Consider the following 21,891-nt stretch of genomic DNA (forward strand, 5'->3'; position numbering starts at 1 on the left):
TCATCTTTATAATGGATATAAGTAGTAATTTCTGGTTAATAAGACAATTATGGGAGTTAAGCGAACAAATGCAGCAAAGTTGCTTACGTAGTGTCTGGAACATGGGATTTGCTGAATAAATATAATAATAAGGAGAATAAGGTTATTGTGTAGGATGATTAATGTTATGGAGATGGTTATGGAAAAAAACAAGTCAGTGGATAACTAAATATGAAGCCTAAATATTTTTCTTGTCTTCCTGCTTTTGTGTCTGCCAACAGGTTCTAAATCCATTTTACATATTTCAACTCTTCAGCGTCTGTTTGTGGTTTAGTGAAGACTATAAGGAATATGCCTTTGCCATTATACTCATGTCCATCGTTTCTATAGCACTGACTGTATATGATCTCAGAGAGGTGAGTTTTTCCATCAATTCTATGCATTCAGAGATTGTTTGCTGTTGTGTGCCATAGAGTTGATTCTGACTCATAGTGACCCTATAGGACAGAGTACAACTGCCCCATAGGGTTTCCAAGGCTGTAATCTTTGTGGGAACAGATCATTAGGTCTTCTGTGGAGCAGCTGGTGGGTTCAAACCACCGACATTTCAGTTAGGAACCCAGGGCTTAATTTTTGCGCTACCAGGGCTCCTTAGAAAGAGAGTAGTATTGACTTCGTTGAGTTTTGGATAGAAGGGGAATCAGGAAATAGCCATTACCCATTCTATATTAAATGAGACCAAGTTTGTAAGTTCTAAGCACAATGCTTAGATTATAGCTGATGCTACAGATGTGTTAGCTGTTTCCCTTCCTCCCCATCCCACCTCCTAAGCTTCTGAGTTATTTATTCCTTCTCTCTTTTTTTATGTTATCTGAGGGTGATTGGCCAGAAGAATATACAAATGTTTATACACTGCTAATAAGTGAAAAAACATAGGCAGAAAATAGTGATGTACTTTGAAAATTGTGCAAGAGGGGTGGAAGGTGGGAGAGTCTCCGTTGAATAAGTAGCTCCTTTGGCCTTTATGTTTGATTGGTACTCATCTGACTACACCCAACCCAACTCTTGGCTTTCTATATGCCTACACCAGGGAAGCTGGGTGCTGCTGGGAAAAGAAAAATCACGTAGAACAGAACGGTTGATTCATTCTAAATCCATGAATGCCAACTTCATCTGGACAAGACTTTGGTACTTCTCTGGTCAAAGTGCTCTTCCATTCACTGAGATTATGGTTTCAAATCTCTAAGTTCTGAGAGGTACCCATCTTCCTATGTCCTGCTTTGCCTCTAACTCAGCAAATAATCTCACCACTGATTTTGCAAAGAAGATGGAAGTCACAGGACAAGAATTTGCTCAACTTTCAACCTCCAGCTACCAAATGACCCCCCTCCTGCCCTGCCCAAACCAAGAAAACCAAACCCAGTGCCGTCAAGACAATTCTGATTCATAGCCCTGCCCTGCTCTGTCATTTTTTAAGGCAAATATAAGCAAATACAAATATACAGATTTTATTTTTCTTTCGTATGCAAAAGGTAGCATAATTACATTATTTTCTAATTGGCTTTTTTTTTTTAATTAATGGCATACCTTGAGAATCTTTTCATATGAATATACAGAGAGATTTTTCATTGTTTTTACTGCTACATATACCAATTGTTTCCAAAGGCATATGGTAATGGCTTCCAAATTTATATATATCTCAAGTCCATATATCTTTTTTTGATTCCAGGCTTATAGATTGGACAATCTGTTTGATATACCTACCTTCATGTCTAAAAAGTATCTTAAACTTAACACAGTCAATACAGAACCCAAGTACTCTTCTCCCAAATCTGCCTTTTCGGTCTTTCCTGACTTGGAAACAGATGAAATTGTCCATTCAGGTGTTCAAGCCAGAAATCTTACTGTCATCCTAGAAACTTTTTTTTAAAGCTGCTTTCTATGTACTAAGTCCAATCCTGTGGATTTTCTCTCTTAAATATCTCTTACAATATTCACTTTTTCCCATCCTTACCCTATTGTGGTCCAAGTTAACAGCATCTCTCGACTGGCAATAGCCTCCCATCTGGTCACTGTGTACCCACTCTTGCCTTCCTTCAGTGCAGTCTCCATACAGCAGGTTGAGCCATGGTTTTAAAATGCCAGACTGATACTGATGACTCTCATGCTCTTACCACCAAAATGTTTTGAAGTCTTTCCATTGCTCTTACAATAAAGTTCCAAATCTCATCCTAATCTTTAACATCTATCTCAGCCAACCAACTCATTGTTGTCGAGTACATCTGAGTGGATTCTGACTCATAGTGACCCTGACAGGACAGAGTAGAATTGCCCATAGGGCTTCCAAGGAGCAGCTGGTGGATTCGAACTGCCAACCTTTGATTAGCAGCCTGAGCTCTTAGCCACTATGCCACCGGAGAAGTTCTCAAGTTTTTAGTCTCCAGAGACCATTATACTCTTAAAAATCGTTAAGAACCCCAAAGAGCTTTTGCTCTTGTGGGTCATATCTGTCAATATTTATCATATTACAAATTTAAACATAAAATTAATTTAAACGTAGAATTATAAAATATCTACTAATTCATTTAAAAATTACAATAAAACCTTATTACATGTTAACATAAATATATTTTTACTATGTTTTTGGAAATGAAAATAATTTAGAGAGAAGAATGGCATTATGTTAAAATTTTTTAAATCTAATGTCGGACTTAATAGAAGACAGCTGGGCTGCTTCTGCATTCAGTCTGTTGCATTATCATATGTTATTATCATCTTATCAAATTATTTAGTTTCTGAAAACTTCACTGTATACTTGTGAAGAAATGAGATTGAAAAAATAATTGATGTTGGACTATTATTATGAAAAGAGTTTTAACTTCTTGGACTGAAAGTTTCTCAGGAACCCCCAGGAATCCTCAGACCATGCTTTGAGAACCACTACTCTGCTTGTACCCGTAAATGCTCGCCTTGCCTATCTCCCTTCCTTGTTTCACTTCCCCTCTCCCTTGCTTCCTGCCCTCCAGCCACACTGGTCTAACAAACAAACCAAAGCCAAACAAGCTTCTTTCTTGAAGCCTACTCTTCCAGCCTCAGAGCATTTAGACATGTCGCCTAGAATATCTTTCTCTTCATCTCCATGATCTGCCCTCACCCTTATGACTCCTTATCGCTGATTGTTACTACACATTTATGTGTGCGATTATCCGATTACCATGGATTTTTCCCATAGGATATAAATTCCTTGATGGCAAGAACCACATCTGTTGTGTTGACCATTCTATCCCCATCTCTTAGGATAGTATTTGGCACATAAAAGTTGCTCAATCCAAGTTTGTTGAGTGAATACATGAATGAATAAGCAAATGATTTAATGGTATAGCACACTGCCTTTGACCTTATCATATTACATTAATTATTCTTAGGATATATTGATCAGATTTGTAAGCGATTTGAAGGTAGGCAATTTACAGAATATCTTAGATGATAAAATTAGAATACAAAAACAAACACACTAAATATTTGGAACCTTTAACACCCAGAACCATGTAGAAGCTCTTTCACACAATAGCTTCTCAATAGATGTAAAATCAAATAGAATTTCATTATATTTTTCTCTGTTCTTTTCATATTGATTCACTCCCAATGGCCCCATATATTAGAACAACAAAAGCTACAAGATCATACCAGGAGCTACCATACTCTTTGTGAAGTTATAGGCTAGGAACTTTGATGTTGAGGGATTCCAAAAAGTTGAAATAATGCTTAGTTCTTGAAGCTATTTAGGTATAAACAGCATCTTGTATGATAAATGTATTAATGTTATTTACTACTTAAAGAACTGAAGACTAATTTGTAGTCTCAAAAACTCATTTGAGTGGAAAGAGCATGCTGGGAAATTCCTTTCTACTAAGGAACATGTAAAGATCCTTGGTGGTGCAATGGTTAAGCTCTCAGCTGTGAACCGAAAGGTTGGTGGTTTGAAGCCACCCAGCCACACCAAGGGAGAAAGACCTGGAAATCTACTCCCGTAAAGATTATAGTCTAGAAAACCCTATGGGGGCAGTTCTACTCTGTCATATGGGGTCACTATGAGTTGAAATTCACTGAATGGCACCTAAAAACAACAACAAAGAACACATACCTTGTATGGCTAGGGGAGAGGACAACAAGTTGTATGCTTTTGCAGCTGAGTAATAGGGTACCAAGCTCTTTGTTTCTAGCTAGTACATTCAGCTGGCAACAAGGTGGTGCTCCACTTTGGTGCAGTGGTTAAGAGCTCAGCTGCTAACCAAAAGGTCAGCAGTTTGAATCTACCAGCTGCTCCTTGGAAACCCTCTAGGCAGTTCGACTCTGTCCTATAGTGTTGCTATGAGTAGGAATCGACTTGATGACAATGAGTTTTAGTGCCTTAATGAATAATACCTGGATCCCCCATGCAAATAAGGTGTTTGAGTGGCACAGTTTGGGCTCAACTACTAATCTCAAGTTTGGTGGTTTGAACCCACCCAGTAGTGCCACAGAAGATCTGCTTCCATAAAGATTACAGCCAAGAAAACCCTATAGAGCAGTTCTGCTCTCTAACACATGGGATTGTCAAGAGACAGAATGGACTTCATGGCAATTTTTCTTTTAATATGCAAACAGATACATCTTTTTCTATTTTTCCTTCTGCTTTTCCAGCAATCTGTAAAACTCCACCGTTTAGTTGAGTCACATAATAGCGTTACAGTCTCTGTCTGTGGAAGAACAGGTAAGTGCCACTATTTTATACCTGTGTTGTCATATGGAGTCAGATGAGGATTTGCATTTCTGATTGTTCCTACTACGCCCATTTTGGAAACCCTGGAGGTGTAGTGGTGAAGTGTATCTATTGGTAACCAAAAGGTTGGCAGTTTGAATCTACCAGGCGCTCCTTGGAAACCCTATAGGACAGTTCTACTCTGTCTTATAAGGTTGCTATGAGTCGGAATCACCTTGACGGCAACGGGGATGGGTGACTCCCATCTTCGTATGTATCTTTTTCTGTGCATTTGCTTAAAGGAATGAGGAAATTTAGATCTTTTCAGTTAAAAAAAACAACAAACAAGCAGTAAGAGCTTTATTGAGGTTGAACTGACATATGATAAACTGAACATATTGAAAGTGTATAATTTGGTAAGTTTTGTCATGTGTATGAATCTGTGAAACTATCACCACACACTAGTGACCATCCATCACCACCCCCCAAAATTGCTTTGTACCCTTTTGTAGTTCCTCCCTTCCCTTTCCTCCTTCCCTGCCCTATCACCAGGCAACCACTTATTTGCTTTATGTCACTATAGATTAATGGGCATTTTTAAGAATTTGGTATTTGGCAAAGCCATTGTTTATTCAATCAGCCTCCTCTGGAAGGATTTTTTTTCACCCAGTCTTTTGCTTTTACAAATAGTGCTGCAATTAAAAAAAAAAAAAACGTTGAGCATATATGCCTTTTCATATTCTTGCCAATATATCTTTGGTATAGATTTTGAGAAGTGAAATTACCCGGCTAAATATACACTTACTATCGCTGGTAGATATTGCCCAGTTTCTTTCCATAGAGATTGTACCAGTTTGCATTTCCTCAAGAAATGTGTGAGAGTGTCTCTTTCCTCACAGCCTTGCCAACAGAATATGCTAGCAAAATTTGAGTTTTCCTAACCAGATAGGGGAGAGATAGTATCTCATATATATTTTTCCTCTTTCTTTTTTTTTTTAGGAAATAATTTAAAACAGAAAAGTTGCAAGAATAGTTCAATTTTTTTTTTTTTCCCTGAACAACTTGAGATTAAGTTGCTGACTGGTGGCTTCATGACCTCTACATGCTTGTGCTCTTTCTTACAAAGATATTTTCCAACATAAAAGATAGTGCATCATGGATACAAGGAGCCTTGGAGGCACAGTGCTTAAGTGCTTGGCTGCTAATGGAAAAGTTGGTGGTTTGAACCCACCAGCCACTCCATGGGAGAAAGATGTGGCAGTCAGCATATGTAAAGATTACTGGTTGCCTTCGAGTTGATTTCGACTCATAGTGACCCTATAGGACAGAGTAGAATTGCCCCATAGGGTTTCCAAGTAGTTGCTGGTGGATTTGAATTGCTGACCTTTTGTTTAGGAGTCATAATTCTTAACCACTGTGCCATCAGGGCTCCTCCGTAAAGATTACAGCCTTGGAGACCCTTGGTGCAGTTCTACTCTGTCTTGTAGGGTTGCTACAAGTCAGAATCGACTTGTCAGCAATGGGTTTTGGGTTTGGAACACTAATACATTACCACCATCTAATGCTCAGACCATATTCAGGTTTTCTTTTTCAATTGGCCCAATGATGTTCTTACAGGATAAGGATCCAATCCAAGATCACACAATGCCTGTGCTTGCCATGTCTCTTCAGTCTTCTCCATCTTTCCTTTACTTTCATGACCTTGAAGCTTTTGACCCTGGTTAGTGCGTCCAATGTTCCTCAATTTGGATTTGTCTGATGTTTCCTCATAGTTAGATTCAGGTTATGTGTTTTTGGCTGGAATACCACAGAAATGATGTTGTGTTCACATTGCATTCTCTCACGTGATAATTTCCATTTTCCTTATTACTGGTGAAGTTAGTAATTGGATTAGTTAATTAAGACGGTGCCTGCTGTAAATTTATTCTTCCCGCCTTTGTAATTAATGGTTATTTTGTTGAGGGATACTTTCAGACTATATAAATAAACCATCTTCATCGAATTTTCACCCATTAGTTTTAGTACCCATTGATGTTTCTTCGCTAAATTAAATGTTACTGTGATAGTTGCCAAATGGTGCTTTTGTAATTACATCACTCCTTCTACATTAATTAGTTGGCATTCCACTGTAAGGAAAAGCTTTCTTTTCTTCCATTTATTTCTTCATTTATTTTTATCAGTATGGGCTCATGAATGCTTATTTTACCAATGGGTTATAGTTTACTACTATCATTATTTACTTTGATGCTCAAATGGTTCCAGATTTGGGCATTAGCCCTTTAAATTGGCTTCAATATTTTTTGACATGCTCCCATCATTCTTTGAGTATTCCTTACTTTATGGTACAACAAGAGGTTCCAGTTATCTTATACTTTTATTGACCCAGTTCCAGAATCAGTCATTTCTTTGAGGAGCCCTGGTTCTTTTTTGGGGGGGCTGCAATTTAGAGGCCAAGATCTAGGCCCTGGACGTGCTCATTATTATCAGAGTTCCAGTGGACAGAATTAGGAATATATGCATAGATGAGCTGACAAGCGAGCATATATATGAGTATGTTCATATATACATACACATTTACATTTGTATCATCTATCTGTCCATCCATCCATCCATCCATCCATCCATCCATCCATCCATCCATCCATCCATCCATGTGTATATGTATGTATATATGCATCTATCTATCTATGAGTTTACACTGGTACCTCCAATTCCAATTCAGTACCACAGGGTTCATTCTAGTTTAATCACTTTCAGTATTTGTAAGTTTCTTTCTTCAGTAAGAAACCTGGCTGCCATTAGCATCAGTATATTTACTTACTGCATCAATTCTACCTGAATGTAACCAGTCTTCCATCACTGCTCATGACCCCCACTTTCATGCAGACAACCTTCTCACCCTGTTTGGATTCTGATATCCCAAACAAGGCCACTGCGGTAGCCTCCTATGGACACCCTTCTCATCCTGCTCAGATCTCAACGTTTACACCAGACCGCTGCCATCATAGGCGTCTTTTCACCCTCCATGGGCTTTGACACCCTGCACCTCCTACCCCAAACAGCCCCCCTGAATGCATGCCTATTGTGCTCAACCCCATCTAATAGCTTTTGGATTGAATAAGGAAGGAAAGAAGTAGAGAGGGAGAGCAAGCAGGTAGTCAGGTGGGCGGAAACAAAAAAGGACAGAGAGAAAGAAGGTTGGAAGGGAGGAAAGAAGGAAGGAATTTCCATTTCTCTTAATATTCATGGATGAGCATATTTTCAAATGATTAACAAGCCACTTGCATTTTGGGAGAAGGGAACTGTCTGTGAATATCTCTAGCATCTTTGATACACAGCTATTTGCCATACATCTCGTTTTTTTCTAAGGAACTCTTTATATTAGGAATATTATTCTTTTGTCTGGAATTTAAGTTTCAAATATATATTCTAATTTTCCATGTGTTTTTTCTTTGCTACAAATTTGGTTTTTATTTTTACATTATTGAATTTAGCATTTTCCTTCTTATTGCTTCTGGGTTTTGAATCAATGTAGGAGTAGAAGTAGAGGAATGCTCTCTTTCTCTCTCTTTTTAAATACCTTGGCTGCTTTTTTATTGATTTCAACTTAGACAGATGTTGGTCTGTGTTTTTGTGGAGAAAAAAAGCTGACTCAACTCCTCTCTCCTCACACTTTCAGCTGGAGTCCAAGATCTGGAATCATGCTCCCTGGTGCCTGGAGATTTATTAATTTTGACAGGGAATAAAGTACAAATGCCATGTGATGCCATTCTGATTGATGGCAGTTGTGTGGTGGATGAAGGCATGCTGACAGGTACAGTTCTAGCTCCACCGTTAAAGCCTCCACCTGCTCTCTTAGGTGCCACCCTCCCACACAGTCTGTCTCCTCCCCAGGAATGACAAACACACACTGCAAAGTTCGAGGCCACTGTGGGCACTAGCAGAGGGTGTGCAGGACTGGGTTTTGGCAGGCTAAGTGGCCAGAAAGAGGACGTGTCTACTCCCACAAGCCTTAGTTAAACAGTCCTGCCATGGATCCACCTGAGAGTTTAAATTAAAGATGCTTTCTATGTGCTAAGTTTGGAGCCCTGGTTGTGTAGTGGTTAAGAGCTCGGCTACTAACCAAAAGGCCAGCAGCTGGAATCCACCAGCCTTTCCTTGGAAATTCTATGGGGCAGCTCTGCTCTGTCGTATAGCATCACTATGAGTCAGAATTGACTTGACAGCAATGGGGTATGTGCTAAGTTTGATATAATCATAACTTATTGCATGTTTGGCATTTCCCTCTTGAACACAAAGCTGTTGCCATTGCTGTCGAGTCAATTCCTACTCACGGTGACCCTACAGAACAGAGTAGAACTGCCCCATAGAGCTTCCAAGAAGCGACTGGTGGATTTGAACTGCCAACCTTTTGGTTAGCAGCCTGAGCTCTTAACCACTGAGCTACAAGAACTTCCTCTTGAACATAAGGTTGTTAAAACGGGCTTATTTTACTTTAAAAGATTATAGAGGTCATTAGCTCGTTCAGAATAGTTTTGTGAGTTTTATGCTTAGTATTTTTATATGAAGTACATCTTCAGATAAACTAGGAGGCTTTGGAAACCATTAAGAACACCGTGAAACCCACAAGATCAAGCCCAAGCTCTTCCTAGCCTGGCTTGAAAATGTTGCAAAGCTACTTGAAAATGTTGACCCATTCATGATGCAGCACTTGGCAAATCTGCTACCTATGAAATACTCAGTATTTTAGAGTGGCTGTGTTGCATTTTTGAATAGCATATGGTAGCTGGGAGGGTCCTTAGAGGTCATCTTATCTCACAGGCATGGAAACTGAGTGTCAGAGAGGGGAATTGACTTGCTCAACATCACCATGTTTTGATTTCTCACTCACATACCCGTAATGATGAGATATTGTGCCAACATACCTGTAAGATAAGGAAGAATCATAACGCCTTTTTCAGAATGAAATGGGAGGCTGTGAAAGTACATTGATGCACTGTGGTTCCCATTAAAGTCCAAGTTCATTTTTCCTGGGCAGCTCAGAAAGGGATGAAATGGAGACAACAATGTGTGCCTCCCTCCTATGTGAACTTATTAAATAAATGCATGGCTGGCCAGGTTCCTTTCCCTCAGGAAACCATCCCCCAAAACCAAAACCATTGCCATTCAGTCAATTCTGACTCATAGAAACCCTGTAGAACAGAGTAGAACTGCCCTGTAGGGTTTCCAAGGCTGTAACCTCTACGGGAACAGACTTTCATATCTTTCTCCCATGCAGGAATCCATAGATTGATAAAAATCTCTTAATACTAGGGTTTTTTGAATTGCCAGTACCATTTTCCTAGAGAAAGTGGCCCTGGTCCATGGGAACATGTCTCTGACTTTGTTCTGTCCACTCTGCCAAAACCAACGGGATGCTTTCCAGGCTTCGTCCCTCAGAACAGGCCATAATTACTTTCAACACTTCATTCATCACCTTTTATTAGCACTTCAACTCACTGCAATCTGCCTCTCCCACTGCACTGGCAAAGTCGACAGACTCAATTGCCAAATTCAACATGTTCTTTGAATTTCTCATCTGCTGCGTCTGACTATTCTGAACACCTCTTCCTTCTTAAAACTCTCTCCACCCTAACTTTCCAAGACAACATTCTCTCTTTAAGTTCTTCTACCACTGATCATACCTGTTCATTTTCTTTTGCTGCTCCTCTTCCCCCAGCTCCTAATTGTTGGTGTTGCTCAGGGCATGTCTTCATCCTTTCTTCTTCTCACCATTCCCTCGGTCTGTAAGTAACCTTGTTTCTTCCCGTGGCTTTAGTTATCATCTATTGCCTGATGAATTCTGACTAAATATCTCTAGCCAAGGCCTCTCCCCTGAGCTCCAGACCCAAATAAATATCTAACTGCTTATGACACATCACAGTTTGGTCATTCCACAAGTCACCTCCAACTCACTGTGGCCAAAAGGTAATTCTTTCCCTCCTATAATTCCTATGTTGATGAACAATGTCACCTTCTGCTTATTCTCCCAAATCAGAAACCAGTAAGCCATTTGAAATTCTTCCTTCCCTCCAATATCAAAATTTCTTCAAGTTTCATAGCTTCTTACTTCTTTATTTCTCAATCCCAGCACATCTTTTCTACTCGCACTGCCCACTATTGTAGCTCAGACTTCATCCTCTCCAATTGGGACTATTAGGATAGTTTTTCACCTGGGCGTCCAGCCTCCCACATCACCGGACCTCAATCCATTTCCTGTATTGTAGACAGAGAGCTCTTACATGTAAATATTATACTACTCTCCTGATTAAAACAGCTAAGTATCTTCCATACCCCTCTGTCACCAAAGCTTATAGAAAAAGGTCTAAATGCTTAAATACGTGCACTCAGGACCTCCAAAGCTTTGGTTCCTACACAGCTCTCATAGGTTCTTTATTCCCCGTAGCCCACATTCTAGACTGAAAAGCTTGCTATTCCCAGAATAGCTATCTCTGGCATCCATGCTTTATTTTACAATACTCATACATTTATAATACGGTTATATGTGTATATATATATATATATATATATATATATATATATATATATGTAGCCCTAGTGGTTCAGTGGTTAAAGTGCTTGGCTGCTAACCAAAAGGTTGGTGGTTAGAACCCACTAGCCTCTCCATGGGAGAAAGATGTGGCAATCTGCTTCTGTAAATCTCCACAGTCTCGGAAACCCTATGGGGTTGCTATGAGTCAGAATCAACTCAGTGGCAGTGGGTGTATACATACATATATAACTTATCTATCTCCCACTCTAAACTATAAAACTCTGCAAAGCAAGGACTATGTTTATCCTCGTGTTCCCAATATCTAGGTTGGCCCTGCCACCTGGTAGACTGACAAGTGTTTGTGTATGGTATGTGAATGAAGGCATAGTTTAAATGAGTGAAGGCATCCCGCCTAAAAAAATGAGGTGCTTGTTTTCTGCAGGAGAAAGTATTCCAGTCACCAAAACTCCCTTACCCAAGATGGACAGTGCAGTGCCCTGGAAAATGCAGAGTGAATCGGATTACAAACGGCACATCATCTTCTGCGGAACCGAGGTCATCCAGGCCAAGGGAGCTTGTGCCGGGACTGTGAAAGCTGTCGTACTACAGACTGGTTAGCATGTTCTCCTTTGTGTTCGTATTTTGAAAGTAGTAGTTTCTTGTAGTTTTTTCTAGTGTGTTAAATTGATTAGGTAAGAAGCAAATTTATTTGGTTTGGGACTTGAAATAACAAACCAAATATATGTCTATATCTATATATAGATACGGAAACCCTGGTGGTGCAGTGTTTAACAGCTACAGCTGCTAACCAAAAGTCTGGTAGTTCGAATCCACCAGGTGCTCCTTGGAAACTCTATGGGGCAGTTCTACTCTGTCCTACAGGGTTGCTATGAGTCCAAATCGACTCCACGGCAATGGGTTTTTTTTTTTGTATGTATAGATACAGTATGTAGGTGAAACCCTACTAGCGTAGTGTCTAAGAGCTATGGCTGGTAACCAAAAGGTCGGCAGTTCGAACTCACCAGGGGCTCCTTGGAAACTCTGTGGGGCAGTTCTACTCTGACCTATAGGATTGCTATGAGTCGGAATTGACTTGATGGCAACAGGTTTGACTTTGGTTTTTTATGTGGGTATATAAATATGTACATGTATGTGTATATCTATATCACATATTCCTGGTGGCTCAATGGTTAAGTGCTCAGCTGCTAATTGAAAAGCCAGTGGTTCGAACCCACCCAGTAGCTCCACAGGAGAAAAAACCTGGCAATCTCCTCCTGTAAAGATTACAAACTAGGAAGCCCTATGGGGCAGTTTTACCCTGTCCTATAGGGTTTGCTGGAAACCCTGGTGGTGTAGTGGTTAAGTACTATGGCTGCTAGCCAAAAGGTCAGCAGTTCAAATTCACCAGGTGCTCCTTGGAAACTCTGTGGGGCAGTTCCACTCTGTCCTATAAGATTGCTATGAGTGGGAATCGACTCAACGGCAACAGGGTTTTGTTTTTTTTTTTATAGGATCGCTGTGAGTCAAAATGACTTGAGGGCACACAAAAACAATAATATAGGTATTGTTTAATACATGTATATGTATATTTAATGCCAATTGAGCTATGACATATGCCTTTTAGTAAAAGTAATAATACTTTGGACAATAATTACTACTTATGTGCTTTGTAGTTGCCAAAATCTTTCCGTGCATAAAACCAGCAGAGCAAAGATGCCTTGTGTCAGCACTTTGTACATGAATGAAATGAGGTCCACACAATTCAAATGAATTTAGAAATCATACAGCCAGTAATTACAGAGCCCGATATGGAACTCAAGTCTTCTAACTCCAACTTCTGCATTCTTCCTAGGCAGAGTCGGTAACCAAAACTTAACACTGGAAAGCATTAGAAAAGAGAGCTCATTAGGACTTACTGGACCATTGAATTTAAATTCAAGTGACTTTGTGTGTGTGCTCATGAGTTGTTTTCTTGAAATAAAATTATATTCAGAAAATCCACGCTCTTAGAATGGTTTCCTATCTCTGGGATGCAATGAAATTGGAAGTAGGGAGAAGGAAGGCCAGAGGGTCATAGGCTGGGACAGGTAAGATATTTCCGTTCTAGCACTAAGGTATTTTCCTAATTGTCCTTCAGCTGCCTTTGGGTTTAAACACTGCTTAAGTATCTCTAGAGAAACCAAGGCAATGCTGACATTTGGAAGACGATGAGCTGTGGTATTTGTTATCCTGAGAGTGGAATGTGGATCTGCTGCTGCAGGGTTCAACACTGCAAAGGGGGACCTCGTGAGATCCATTCTCTACCCCAAGCCGATGAATTTTAAGCTCTACAGCGATGCCATCAGGTTCCTCCTGTGCCTTGTAGGGACAGCCACCGTTGGGATGATCTATACTCTGTGCGTCTATGTGCTCAGCGGGGTAAGCTGGCTTGGTTCTCTTAACACATGCATACATGCACTGACTGGTATATATTATTTACTCTACATGTTGACCTTAAACTAGGGCATGGCTTACAATTCTGGGAAACAAAGCCAAACACTGAAACCTGTTTATATGCTCCCAGTTCCCCAATATAAGTAATTAATCACCAAGTCCCATAACAAGCAGATCCAGTGGGGATATCAGCATGCTTCTGTTCTTGAACACTTTTCCTCATACTAGTTTGCCATTTTCATACTGACAATATATTTATACCAATAATGTAACTTTTTTAGATATTAAATGTGGGGTTTAAAATAAAAGCCAGATACCCCATGTTGGTAAGGTCATGGCAAAACGGCAGCTTGCTCATTGCTGGTAGCAGTATGAATTGTTAGGATTTTATTCATTGCACTTTGCCAAAATATACTGAGAGCCATAAACACGTCAGTTGCCTTTGGCCACTGATTGCATCTCTAGGAATTTGACCTAAAGAAATAAACAAAAAGAGAAGGAAAAAAAGTCATATGCTCAAAGCTGTTCATTACTGACTTATTTGTAATAGCTAAAGTATGATTTCCTCTTCCAGGAACCGCCTGAGGAGGTGGTGAAGAAAGCCCTTGATGTCATCACCATTGCAGTTCCTCCCGCTCTACCAGCTGCTCTGACCACAGGCATTATCTATGCCCAGCGGAGGCTGAAGAAGAAAGGCATCTTCTGCATTAGTCCCCAGAGGATTAATGTATGTGGACAATTAAACCTTGTCTGCTTTGACAAGGTACGTGGGTTCCATCCTCACACTGGTCACCATTGTTGTCATCACTGTAGTCAACGGTCATTATTATTAGCTCTTACTAAATGGCAGACACTAAATGAAGCCCTTAATTTATATTATTTAATCTTTACAATCCTATGCATTTATGACCACATTACAAATAAGGGCTCTGATATTTAGAGGGATTAAGTAATTTTTCCCAGGTCACCCAACAGGTGTTTGAACCTGGTTGTCTCCCTAGACACAAGCTCTTAACCATTATATTGCACTGAGATAAATGTCAACAAACACGTTTTACTCAAATGGCAAACCATTTGGCTAGACTCTTTCCAAGAACAGTGCCCTATAGGCAAGAATTTTACTCCTGGTACTTATTTCTAATGGTGTGCTTTTAAATTCTGTTCTAAAAGCTGGACTTAGCCATTTTATGGGCTTACCAAGGAGTTTAGATCTTCAAAACAACCCTATGACATGTGTAAGGCAGATACTATTTTCTTCCTTTTACTACCAAGTACACTGAGGTTGAAAGAGGTTAAGTGCTGGTATGAGCCCATCAGAGCTTCAGCCCAGGATGCCAAATATCCACCTTACTGTACCCTTCCTTGAAGTACTAACCCTGATAATATGTGTGACATTTATTTTCCTGTTAAAACACTCCTTATTTGTCTTCACTCTGGGGCTGTGGAACCTTCAGAGTAAACCAAATGTTTGTTTCTGTTTAGACAGGCACCTTAACAAAGGATGGCTTGGATCTCTGGGGAGTCGTGCCCTGCAATAGGAATGGGTGAGTACCTTGGATTAAATGCAGCGTAGTTTCTTTTTCTAGGACTCTGCATTTTCTCTTGAAAACAGTGAAAGGAGACATTTGGGTTTTGGTGTTGATGAGTAAAGATGGCTAGAGTATCTTCATTTAATTTCTCCTCTTGAACGCTTCCAAGTCTCACTAAGAACCTGTATACTTCCCCCCACTTGTCCCCACTCCTATGCCAATCAACCCAGGAGATGAAGGGAAGGGTTTGACACGTATTCAGATTCTTGCTATCATTTGTGTCCACCATGTTAGTGAGGGGCCTGAAGTTGGCCCAGTAAAACTAACGTGGAAAACACCAGGGCACTGTTCTTCAAGGAGGTAACGTTTCTTGCACAAACCAAAGCCTTCTGATGTGCTAGATGGAAGGAGAAAGGCTCACTAACTTGTATACACTGACTTTCAGGAAGAGGAACATCTATGGAACAGTGGCTAGTGTCCTCATTTTCCTGGGTATTCTAATTCGGAGAACTCCACCTTCTGGCTGCCAGAAACTCCTTTTAGCTAGGGAGAAAAGGCTCAGCTTTGGCTTTTTTCCGCTTGGTGTGTGGTAAAGATTTGTACATCCCTCTCTTGTGGCCCTCTTGTGGCCATGCTTGACTTTGCTTCTCTGCCAGCTTTTTCTCCCTGTAACCTCCACTGTGATCTGAACATGAGCCCTGGTGGCACAGTGATTAAAGCGCTTGGTTGCCAGCCCAAAGGGTCAGCAGTCTGAACCCTCCAGCCATTGCGTGGGAGAAAGATGTGGCAGTCCACTTGTGTAAAGATTTGCAGCCCTTGGAAATCCTATGAGGGCAACTCTACTCTGTCCTGTGTCAGAATCGACTCGACGGCAGTGGGTTTGGTTTATTTTTTTGGTGATCTGAACAGGAAACATGATGCACTTGATGCTTATGTTTTGATTTTTAATGAAATTATTTTCTTCTAACACTTACAACCTGAATCCCAAAGCATCTTATACCTCAAAGGTACATGTTTGTTCTTTCGTATTATGCAGATGACATACAATTTTTCCTGCAACTACGTTTAATCACCTGTCTTTAATACATTTGCATATTAAAATATCGCTTGTAAAGAAGTCTATTTCCTGGGTTAAAAAAGGAAATCCTGGTGCTTCTAGCCACTTTGGTCTATAGAGGAGGCCTCTTACAAGTGTTAAAGTTTCTCAAGTGCTCTTGATTTTCCCTAGAAGGTGGATTTGGGCATACGCCTAGTCTTCTCATTCATTAGTGTTTTTCTGTTTCAGCTTTAAAGAAAAATGTATACCTTTATTCAAATTTGTGAGCTCCTTGGGAACAGTGTCTTTCTTATTTATATTTGTGTCTCTAACGATGTAGCACCGTACCAAGCACACACAGTATGTACACAGTAAATACTTGCTCAACTAAAATGAACAGATTGTGTTCCGTCTTTTGAATGCTCCTCTATTTATTGAATTGGGGTCATATAATTTACAAAATGCTTGAAACTTTCTATTTCTAAAAGTGACTTGTCAAATTTCAATAAAAACTGACATAATGTTTAGCTTAGCTTGATTAATTAGGTCTACCCCTCCCTTCCTCCCTCCTTCCCTCCATTCCTTGCTTCCCTTCCTCCTTCTCTTCCTTCTTTCCTCTCTCTCTGAAAGTCAAACTTGGCTTCAAATGAGTAAAATAGCAATTTAAAATGAAATAAAAAGTTGTTTTTTTTTTTTTTTTTGCAAATTTAATGAATAAAATGAGACAAATTCAATTCTAGGTGAGAAGTCATCACCTGACTTATCGGCTTTTCAATATCTTCTTGGTAAACATGGGCTCAACTCTTATAATTTGGATCTTTTCCAGAAAGTGCCTGTCAGTGTGCTGGATACTTTAAGAATCATTGAGAGCTCCCTGGGCTTGATAAATCATAAATATTTAAATAAAAGGACAAGGGCAGGGATGATAGAGAGCTATCATTTGCTTGCTGTGCTAGTTCCTTAGGAACTCAGAATCATATACTGGCTACATCTTCAAAATAAGATTTCTTTTTTTTTTTTTTTCCCTGATCTGTATTTTGCTTTTCAGTATGACCTGAAAAGTGCTTCGGTACTAACTGTACTACTACTGGTCATCTCTCTCTTCTAAAAATTTTTTAGCTTTTTAACTTTTTTACCATTTTACTAAAATACTGGGGGAAATGTTGCAAACCATTGACATAATTTGCCCTTCTGCTACATAATAATGGATATGACCGGCAGGGCCAGTAATCATCCAAGAGATTTTTGAACCCTTTGTAGGCCAAAGGGAAGCTTGAATGAGGAAGCCAGGAAGAAATACAGCTGGATTATGAGTCAACACTATGATAGGTATTCTTTCAAAAACAAAAAACTAAAGCAACAATGGCTGTATTTAAAGAAATACAGTGTCGATACCAAGAGAATAGTCTGATTTCGCAGAACCATACTTTAAGACAAACTATGACAAATATGAAAGTTTCCAAGACAAAGTAACTAGGAAGATGAGAGGCCTGGCAACTTTGTAATTGGAGGAGCAGCTGGGGGGAGGGAGGATAAAGGGGGATACAGGACAGGTGTTCCTCAAACCTGAGAGAAGTTGACATGTGAGAGAGACCAAGTAGATTCTAACTGGCTCAGAAGCGGATTTCACGTTGGTCTAAGAAAGAATCTTCTGTTCCTGAGAGGTCCTCCAAATACAATGGGCTGCTTCGTGAACTCCTGTATTCCACATTTACGCAAGGGACTGACCAAGGAGATTGCAAAGGAGAACTGAGTCGTGTCTCAGTCAATTTTACATAAGCCTACTGTCTTAGTTACCTAATGCTTCTATGACAGAAACACCACAAGTGGGTGGCTTTAATGAACAGAAACTTATTTTTTGTTAGAAAATAAGGCTAGAAGTCTGAATTCAGGGTGCTGGTCCTAGGGTAAGACTTTCCTCCTCCATGGGCTCTGGGGGAAGGTGCTTGTCTCTTTTTTATAGCTTCTGCTCTTTGGCATGGCATCCTTCTTCCCCCATCTCTTCTTGCTTGCTTGATCTGCTCCTTTGTGTCTCAAAAAAGATTGATTTAGGACACACCCTACACTAATAGTACCTCATTAACATAACAAAGAGAACTCCTTCCCAAATGGGATTATAACCACAGGTGTAGGGGCAGGATTTACAACACATATCTTTGGGGGACATAATTCATGCCATAACAGCTACTTTTTATAGGAAATGCTAGAGATGATGGCGGAATATGGGCACTAGATGCCAGGATGGGAGAGGGGAGATTGAGTGTCCATTTAAAAAATGTTCATTTCTTTACCATTAAGATCTTGTAGATTTTCAATAACCAACTAATTCATTCATTCACTCATAAATTTGCTAACTGTCTACTATAGGCCAAACGTGAAGTACAGTGGACACAGAGATGCGGAAGACACAATCCCTATTGTTTGTGAAGGATTGATTGAGGGAGATGCACATAACTACATTGTACCCTAGTCTATTCTGTCTCCCAGGGCTCTATATGATGTAGTCTAGTTGTTGCAGGTGGGAGCTCCACATATCTGAAGTAAACAGTGCCAGAGAAAATGAGAGGAAAAGAGGGAAGAAAGAGCTTCAATGAACCTTATAGACCTTTCTCATACTCACTGAACCTACCTAAGGGCAATGGCTGAGTTTAAAAAAAAAAAAAAAAACCAAGCCCATTGCCATTGAGTTGATTCCAGCTCATAGCAACCCTATAGGACAGAGTAGAACTGCCCCCATAGAGTTTCCAAAGAGTGTCTGCTGGATTCGAACTGATGACCTTTTGGTTAGCAGCCGTAGCTCTTAACCACTACACCACTAGGGTTTCCAATGGCTGAATAGAACACTATTAATCTGGAGGATTAGAGAGTGGGTATGCAATGCAACAAAGCTCGTTGAATTATTTTTTTAAAAGGTATTCACCTTTCTCCTAAAGTAAAACTCTGAGACTCTATTAAAGTGAAATAAAGAGATTTATTGAAAGCATAAGAAACATTCAAATGGGGAGATGCTAGTCCACACAGAATGAAAACCAGCGAATCCAAGGGGTGGTTGCTTCCCGGAAACAGATATAGGGTGGAAACCGGGAACTAGGTTATAATATTCTGACTGGAAGTTGCAAGATCAGGAGGCAGGACAACTCAAGGCAGGGGCTTTGCAGTGATTGGTTGGAAACACAAATGTGGGCTCTTCAGATTGGTTATTTTGAACACTTGACTAAGGGGTTTTACAGGGTGGTTACAAGGTAACTATCTTAAATATTTCCTGAGGGCTGCTGAGGGGACTTCTGGTAACATTAATAACATTAAAAACGTTTCTTTTGTTATGTACTTAAGTCTGCCTAAGGGTTTGACAATTGCAGGGGAAATCCTTTGTTATGTACTTAAGTCAGTTGGCTTCAGGACATTCTCCTAGCTCAAAGAGAAAACCATTTCTTAATCACAAGCTTTTAGTCCTGTACCAGGGTCACTGATTGTTAAAGAAGTTAGCATGAGTCGAGATGGAGCCTGAGTTCAGGGTCAGGCTAGCCATTTTACTTTGGTCAAGTACCTTGATTTTAGGGCTCCTGCATACAACATCCTGGGTAATGCAGAAGCAAAAGCTTGTAACAAAATGGGGTCAAGCCTACACCTAGGCCAGCCACCCTAAATAGTCCAGGCACCTCTGTTCCAAAGCTCTTAGTTACCTCGAAGAAGCTCCATTTTGGCGTCGGGGGTATAGAACTGAAGCCATTTCCCTTTTCTCCGTTAGCTTCCAGGAAGTTCACAGCTTTGCCTCGGGAAAGGCTTTGCCATGGGGCCCACTGTTTGCGGCCATGGCCAGCTGCCACTCTCTGATCCTTCTCGATGGGACCATTCAGGGAGACCCACTGGACCTCAAAATGTTTGAAGCCACCGCCTGGGTAAGCCTCTGCTCTGCAGAGAATCTAAGAAACTTCTTCAACTCCCGAGCAACACACATCCATTTAATACTTATAAAATGTGAAGTTTCCAATACAGAGTCCATATAGTAAAAAAAAAATATAGTAGTGAAAGACAAATTAACCTAAGCCTGGTTTCCTCAATTGTATAGTGCAGCTCATAATTGCAGGGTATTGTGAAGTTTAAATGAGATGATGTATTAAAAAATGCTTAGCACTGTACCTGGCACATTTTACAGGTTCAATAGTATAAATATAGTTATAATTCTTACATAATTGTTTCCCACCTCTTTGGGAAATAATTATCTTATTCTGTACTATGAGCAATGTCTTGTTGCAAAGTTTTCTAGAACATAGGAGTAGGAAACAGCAATCTCCAGTGCTTAGGGTAACTCATAGACTCATTTTTACCAAGAGTTTTATTCCTATTAATTTAGTATTTGATTTTATTCCTAAGACTGGAAACAGTAAAAAGGCAAATGGTGATGGAACTTTTTTTTCCAGGTTTTAAACTAGATTTAGGAGCAAATGGTGTAGTTCAGGATGAGGAATCTACATCTCTGTGTTCTAGTTTTAGCTGTGCTCTGACTGCTCAACTCTATGAAGTCATCTCTCTCGTTGGGGCCTTAGATTTGAAGACAATAAAATGAGGGAATTGTATTAGAACATTGGTATTTACATTAAAAAAAGCAAAACAAAAACTGGGATCTTTTCTTTAAAGGAGACCCTATTCAGAAGCGCAGTATATAAAACAAATAGTTGGAGTTGCTCTGGTTGAGATAGAATATGGAGGCAGTGGTGGTTCAACAGTAGAATTCTCGCCTGGCCTGTGAAAGACCCAGGTTCAGTTCCTGGCTGATGCGCCTCATGCGCAGCCATCACTCATCTGTCAGTGGAGGCTGTCTCGTTGCTAGGACGCTGAATAGGTTTCGGTGAAGCTTCCAGGCTAAGATGGACTAGGAAGAAAGGCTTGGCAATCTGCTTCCACAATCAGCCAGGGAAAACCCTTTGGATCACAATGGTATGATTCGGTACTGATAATGAGGATGGTGCAGGAATGGGCAGCGTTTCCTTCTGTCATGTGTGGGGTCGCCATGATTTGGGGGCTGACTCAAAGGCAGCTAACAACAGCAACATCCAGCTCGAATAGTGCGTAATTCTGCAGCAGTCTAATGTAACTTTTTCAATCCTCTGTCCTTCCTGGATTACCGTTCGCTTATCTTTACGTAGAGATGTCAATTTCCTCTCAGATTTTTTTTTTTTTAAAAAAAAAAAACACTTAATGAGATGATTACAAAGCGCTTTGATATCTTTGGGTAAAAGGTTTCTTTGATTATAATTTGGGGTCATTATTATAGCAATTACTGAGTGTTTACTGAACATTCAACCACGTGTGTCCCAGCTCTGCCCTGCCCTGAGGACTACCAGTCCAAGTTAAATAGACTGGAAAGGGCAGGAAGAGCAGTGAACTCCAGGAGAAGGAAGACCGAGGTGCTTGCTTCACACAAAATACCTCTTGGCTATTCATGCTCACTATTTTCAAGTCAAGCTCTTCAGAAATGGAAATTGAGCCTTTATACAGCACATTCCAACAGAGAAAGCAGGATAAATTGCATAAATAATTCAGAAATGTCTGCCCTTCAAGCTCACAGCATTTCGCATGCATTATTTTCTTCTGTTGGGGGTTAAGTCTGGTTCACCTTCATCTAGCTGAGGGAGGGGCA

The 21,891-nt window shown here is 40.1% G+C and overlaps 1 protein-coding gene across 1 annotated transcript in view; it reads left to right on the top strand.

The window, feature by feature from the left end:
• The window catches only part of ATP13A4 (ATPase 13A4), a 93,547-nt gene that overhangs the window by 23,532 nt on the left and 48,124 nt on the right, over positions 1 to 21,891 (top strand). Inside the window, exons 7-14 of the mRNA XM_064279854.1 lie at positions 261 to 395; positions 4,663 to 4,732; positions 8,400 to 8,534; positions 11,695 to 11,865; positions 13,513 to 13,670; positions 14,260 to 14,448; positions 15,168 to 15,229; positions 19,999 to 20,149. Coding sequence (XP_064135924.1) covers positions 261 to 395; positions 4,663 to 4,732; positions 8,400 to 8,534; positions 11,695 to 11,865; positions 13,513 to 13,670; positions 14,260 to 14,448; positions 15,168 to 15,229; positions 19,999 to 20,149 — 1,071 coding nt within the window. The remainder of the gene's footprint in view (positions 1 to 260; positions 396 to 4,662; positions 4,733 to 8,399; positions 8,535 to 11,694; positions 11,866 to 13,512; positions 13,671 to 14,259; positions 14,449 to 15,167; positions 15,230 to 19,998; positions 20,150 to 21,891) is intronic.

Source organism: Loxodonta africana, chromosome 1, assembly GCF_030014295.1.
Source record: "Loxodonta africana isolate mLoxAfr1 chromosome 1, mLoxAfr1.hap2, whole genome shotgun sequence".
NCBI classification, from domain to species: Eukaryota; Metazoa; Chordata; class Mammalia; order Proboscidea; family Elephantidae; genus Loxodonta; species Loxodonta africana.